The 6219-nt window shown below is 48.5% G+C and overlaps 1 protein-coding gene across 1 annotated transcript; it reads right to left on the bottom strand.

Moving 5' to 3' along the window:
- Positions 1 to 698: 698 nt before the first annotated feature.
- NEU2 (neuraminidase 2) lies at positions 699 to 6007 on the bottom strand. The gene is given in 3 exon segments (XM_065411399.1): positions 699 to 913; positions 916 to 1639; positions 5807 to 6007. Coding segments are annotated over 3 exon segments (1140 nt in total).
- Between the last annotated feature and the right edge of the window lie 212 nt (positions 6008 to 6219).

The following is a 6219-nucleotide window of genomic DNA, read 5'->3' as shown; positions in this document are numbered from 1 at the left end:
AGATTTTTAAGAGCAATTTAGACAAACACCTGCCAGGGATGGTCTAGATAATACTTAGTCCTGCCACAAGCACAGGGGACTGGACTAGATGACCTCTCGAGATCCCTTCCAGTCCTATGATTCTATGATCCAGAAATGGGTAGGAAGCCAGGGAAGAGGACAGAGGATGGCATAGCATGACATGAGAAAGAGAGCAATCCAGCCACAGCATCCTGTCTCAGAAACTGAGAGAGCAGGAAGGTGCAGTTTTCAGAACACAAAGTGCTGATGGCCCAGAGAAGGATTTCAGCAGAGACAGGGGCATGGGAGAGATAAGGGGCAAAGGTAGGGATGACATTATTGCAAAGCACAGGGGATACCAATGGATGTCCACTTCAGAGGAGCATCCCAGGCAGTCTATTAAATATTGTTGGGTAGGTAATGGCCACCATGTCTGCCCACACACTGGCTGCACTGGTGAGTCTGAATGGCTCTATACGAAAATCACATTCACTCTTGCTTTTCGGTGCCGAAAAAGGTAGCCAGGCAGGAAGGGGTGGAAGAGGAACCAGCAAAAGAAAAGCAGACCATTTCATATGCCTTCTCAGACAGGACAAAGGCAGGGGATAAAAGCCATTTGCTGACAGGTAAGACATGGCAGTGAAGTGTCAGGTAAGGTGGTTCTCAGATGGACACTGAATGGGCCTGTCCACTGCAGCTTAGCACTCGGATGGAAAGGCTTGTTTCAAAGTGAACATAAGGAAGATGATCTCTTTGTATTGCGAGCTGGTGCCAAACTCAAACAGGCAGCAGAACAGCGGGGAGCCATCAGGGCCTCGCCCCACGTGCTGCAGATCCAAATAAGCACACAAGCCCTTGAAGATGAGAGTGGGTCCTATCCAGCATGCTGGATCTAAGGGATACTTGTTGAGTATCCTAAATTTCTCCGCCCAGCTGGGTCTGTGGGGTGAGAGTAGAGCACCCAGGTGTCCTGACACCCTGACTTCATGTTAGCAGGACTTGGGAAGCCAGTAACACTCCCGTGGCAGCCATGGGGAGGTTCTACCAGCTTCTCAATCCGCTGACCACCGTCAAACTCCATCCCATGGTTGTAGCTCACAGCCTGGACTCTGGCTCCCTGGCTGCTTCTAGCATTGCAGTACAGCACCCTCTCTCCTCGGCTGTACACTTCAGCTACCTGGCACTCCACAGCATGCTCCTTTGCCACAAAGTTCCCCATTGCCCAGGTCTTCCCGTGGTCAGAACTAACAAAGCAAAAGGCGTGTGGGGAGGGTTTTTTCCTAGGGTCAAGTATCCGATAGGCACAGGCAGGAATCATGAGACTCCGAGCCTCATTGAGCAACTGTAAACCATGGCCTGGTCCCACCGCAAAGGTGGCCCAGTCCTTGTGTGCTGTGCCAATGACAGTCTCAGTGAAATCCTTCACAGGGCTCCAGGAGCAACCATTATCAGTGCTGGTGACCTGGCACAGATGGACCAAGTTGGTCTTTGTCTTGATCTGGTGGTTTTCAGAGACCTTTCCCGGGACAGCTATAAAGAACAGAATGAGGTTCCCAGTGACTTCATCGTACACAGGACATGGGTTCATGGAGCGGTGGCCCTCCAGCTGAGCATTGACAATGGTCTCCATTTTGTTCCACTGCCACATGGGAGTGCAAAGGGGAACAAGGGGAAAAAATAAATCAGTGTTACAGAGGAAGGATCCTTGTATAAAACATACAGGCTAGAAACAAGAGGCATAAGAAGCAAATCTAGTGGTTAGAGCAGGGAACTGGAAGTCAATGGTTTATGCCCCAGCGCTGCCACTGACTTGCTGTGTTATTCAGAAAACTAAATAATGAGACTGATTTTCACAGGTGCCAAGCACCCAGAGATTGCACTGAAGTCATTGAGATGCCTGAATATGGAGTCAGATACCTAGCTTTTGTCATCCATGTTTGAAAACTTTGGCTTAGCGACTTGCCTGAAGAGACATAGCAAGTCAGAAGCAGAGCTGGGGTACAGATCCCACAAGTCCTGATTCCCTCAGTCTTTTGTTTATATTTAATAGCACACAGAATCACACAGGCCATAGAATCACAGAGCTAAAAGGGACCGCAAGGGTCATCTAGTCTTTGGACTAGTTGCATTGCAACTAGAAGATGATTCCCAAGTACAGCCGTTGATTGATCATTTTTAGCCTTTGTCTTTACCTGGAATATTTAACTAATATTTTCCTTTGTGGGGTTTGTATATTTTTATTTTAATAAACCTCAGCATGCAGAAAAGGTGGGGGAGTTGCATTTTATGTAAGAGAGGAGTATGACTGCTCAGAGCTCCGGCATGAAACTGCAGAAAAACCTGAGAATCTCTGGATAAAGTTGAGAAGTGTGAGCAACAAGGGTGATGTCGTGGTCGGAGTCTGCTATAGACCACCAGACAAGGGGGATGAGGTGGACGAGGCGTTCTTCCAGCAACTAACAGAAGTTGCTAGATCGCAGGCCCTGGTTCTCATGGGAGACTTTAATCACCCTGATATCTGCTGGGAGAGCAATACAGTGGTGCACAGAAAATCCAGGAAGTTTTTGGAAAGTGTAGGGGACAATTTCCTGGTGCAAGTGCTGGAGGAACCAACTAGGGGCAGAGCTTTTCTTGACCCACTGCTCACAAACAGGGAAGAATTAGTAGGGGAAGCAAAAGTGGATGGGAACCTGGGAGGCAGTGACCATGAGATGGTCGAGTTCAGGATTCTGACACAAGGAAGAAAGGAGAGCAGCAGAATACGGACCCTGGACTTCAGAAAAGCAGACTTTGACTCCCTCAGGGAACAGATGGGCAGGATCCCCTGGGAGAGTAACATGAAGGGCAAAGGGGTCCAGGAGAGCTGGCTGTATTTTAAAGAATCCTTACTGTGGTTGCAGGAACAAACCATCCCGACGTGTAGAAAGAATAGTAAATATGGCAGGCGACCAGCTTGGCTTAACAGTGAAATCCTTGCTGACCTTAAACGCAAAAAAGAAGCTTACAAGAAGTGGAAGATTGGACAAATGACCAGGGAGGAGTATAAAAATATCGCTCAGGCATGCAAGAGTGAAATCAGGAAGGCCAAATCGCACTTGGAGTTGCAGCTAGCAAGAGATGTTAAGAGTAACAAGAAGGGTTTCTTCAGGTATGTTAGCAACAAGAAGAAAGTCAAGGAAAGTGTGGGCCCCTTACCAAATGAGGGAGGCAACCTAGTGACAGAGGATGTGGAAAAAGCTAATGTACTCAATGCTTTTTTTGCCTCTGTCTTCACAAACAAGGTCAGCTCCCAGACTGCTGGACTGGGCAGCACAGTATGGGGAGGAGGTGACCAGCCCTCCGTGGAGAAAGAAGTGGTTCGGGACTATTTAGAAAAACTGGATGAGCACAAATCCATGGGGCCGGATGCGCTGCATCCGAGGGTGCTAAAGGAGTTGGCGGATGTGATTGCGGAGCCATTGGCCATCATCTTTGAAAACTCATGGCGATCGGGGGTGGTCCCGGATGACTGGAAAAAGGCTAATGTAGTGCCCATCTTTAAAAAAGGGAAGAAGGAGGATCCGGGGAACTACAGGCCAGTCAGCCTCACCTCAGTCCCTGGAAAAATCATGGAGCAGGTCCTCAAGGAATCAATTATGAAACACTTAGAGGAGAGGAAAGTGATCAGGAACAGTCAGCATGGATTCACCAAGGGGAAGTCGTGCCTGACTAACCTAATTGCCTTCTATGATGAGATCACTGGCTCTGTGGATGAGGGGAAAGCAGTGAATGTGTTATTCCTTGACTTTAGCAAAGCTTTTGATACGGTCTCCCACAGTATTCTTGCCACCAAGTTAAAGAAGTATGGGCTGGATGAATGGACTGTAAGGTGGATAGAAAGCTGGCTAGATCGTCGGGCTCAACGGGTAGTGATCAATGGCTCCATGTCTAGTTGGCAGCCAGTTTCAAGCGGAGTGCCCCAAGGGTCGGTCCTGGGGCCGGTTTTGTTTAATATCTTTATTAATGATCTGGAGGATGGTGTGGACTGCACTCTCAGCAAGTTTGCAGATGACACTAAACTGGGAGGCGTGGTAGATACGCTGGAGGGTAGGGATCAGATACAGAGGGACCTAGACAAATTGGAGGATTGGGCCAAAAGAAACCTGATGAGGTTCAACAAGGACAAGTGCAGAGTCCTGCACTTAGGACGGAAGAATCCTATGCACTGCTACAGACTAGGGACCGAATGGCTAGGTAGCAGTTCTGCAGAAAAGGACCTAGGGGTCACAGTGGACGAGAAACTGGATATGAGTCAACAGTGTGCTCTTGTTGCCAAGAAGGCTAATGGCATTTTGGGCTGTATAAGTAGGGGCATTGCCAGCAGATCGAGGGACGTGATCATTCCCCTTTATGCGACATTGGTGAGGCCTCATCTGGAGTACTGTGTCCAGTTTTGGGCCCCACACTACAAGAAGGATGTGGAAATATTGGAAAGAGTCCAGCGGAGGGCAACAAAAATGATTAGGGGTCTGGAGCACATGACTTATGAGGAGAGGCTGAGGGAACTGGGATTGTTTAGTCTCCAGAAGAGAAGAATGAGGGGGGATTTGATAGCTGCTTTCAACTACCTGAGGGGGGGTTCCAAAGAGGATGGAGCTCGGCTGTTCTCAGTGGTGGCAGATGACAGAACAAGGAGCAATGGTCTCAAGTTGCAGTGGGGGAGGTCTAGGTTGGATATTAGGAAACACTATTTCACTAGGAGGGTGGTGAAGCACTGGAATGCTTTACCTAGGGAAGTGGTGGAATCTCCTTCCTTGGAGGTTTTTAAGGCCCGGCTTGACAAAGCCCTGGCTGGGATGATTTAGTTGGGAATTGGTCCTGCTTTGAGCAGGGGGTTGGACTAGATGACCTCCTGAGGTCCCTTCCAACCCTGATATTCTATGATTCTATGATTCTATGCAGACAGAAATCACCAAGTCTCTTTCTGATCAGCTGAACCCTATCTAACTGATTTGTTGTGGGGTTACATGAGCCATTATTATTAAATATTTATATAGCTGTAGTGCTCTGAGACCCCAATTGTGATAGGCAGAGATAGGGTCTTGTCCTGAAGAGCTTACAATCTAAGACAGTGATTTCAACCTGTGGTCCATGAACCCCTGGGGGTGTGAAGACTATGGGTAAGATTTCCAAAAGGGCTGCACCTCCATTTGAAATTTTTTAAGGGTCCACAAATGAAGAAAGGTTGAAGACCACTGATCTAAGACAACAAGCCACATCTGAAGGACCAGAGGAGAGGGGTATAATCCCACAGATACTGTATTTTAATATATTTGCAGTTGTTAGAAGTTATTACAAATGGATCGAGCATCAACTGCCCCCAGCTGTCTGCCAGCCTAGCCATCATTAACCAGTGAATTATTAAGTTAGCCAATTCACTTTGATGGGCTACACACATGAACCAGTTACCATGTACATGTCCCATACACATTTTTGTGGGGTGTAGCAATTTTTGACTATTTGTAAGCTAGAAATGTGTTTCACCAGAATGAAAAGTTATTATTTACCTCCTGTTTTCACCGTCTCCCACCAGGCTTACCCCCGAGCCCGCCTCTCCCTCTCTCGGGTCTCTGGATCCATGCCAGCAGCCCATCTGTTCCTGTCTCTCTCTGGCTGGCTCCCTGAACCACAGTGGGGATGCCACGGTGCCCCAGCAAGCCTACTGCACACTCATCTCTCTGGTTCCCTGTCCCGGCTCTGCACCCAGTGTACTGCCCCCTGAGTAAGTGAAGCAAAGCCAAAGCAGCTTTAATGAAACGTGCATTACCTGAACATGGTGGGTAGTCCCATCATATGTGCCTCTGCGCATTGCTATCAGCTTGGCATGTTCATCCACCTCATCCTCCCGCTCCTCGGTGAATGCCAGGATGGTGCAGGACTGCGGCACGTAGAGCAGGGCTGGGATTCGATAACTCCAGAATCCCTTTCGGAACAATGTCTCTTCTTGTAGGACAGGAAGCGAAGCCATCGGGCTGTGGGAATGGGGAGAAACGTGTCATGGTTTGATCTACCTATCACACAGCATGAGAGACAGACATTGGCTGCTTGCTGATCCGGCCCTCCCCCCCGGCAGACAGAGGACCCATGAAATGCACTTTCTGCAACCCTATTTGGCTTTTTCTTTTTCCCCTGCCTCGCTGTACAAACCACTTCATATAATCCTAGCCATGCCACTGACAG

This window comes from Emys orbicularis, chromosome 9 (genome assembly GCF_028017835.1).
Source record: "Emys orbicularis isolate rEmyOrb1 chromosome 9, rEmyOrb1.hap1, whole genome shotgun sequence".
In the NCBI taxonomy this organism is placed as follows: domain Eukaryota; kingdom Metazoa; phylum Chordata; order Testudines; family Emydidae; genus Emys; species Emys orbicularis.
The sequence above is the reverse complement of the archived record's forward strand: the minus strand, read 5'-3'. Positions and strand labels throughout refer to the sequence as shown.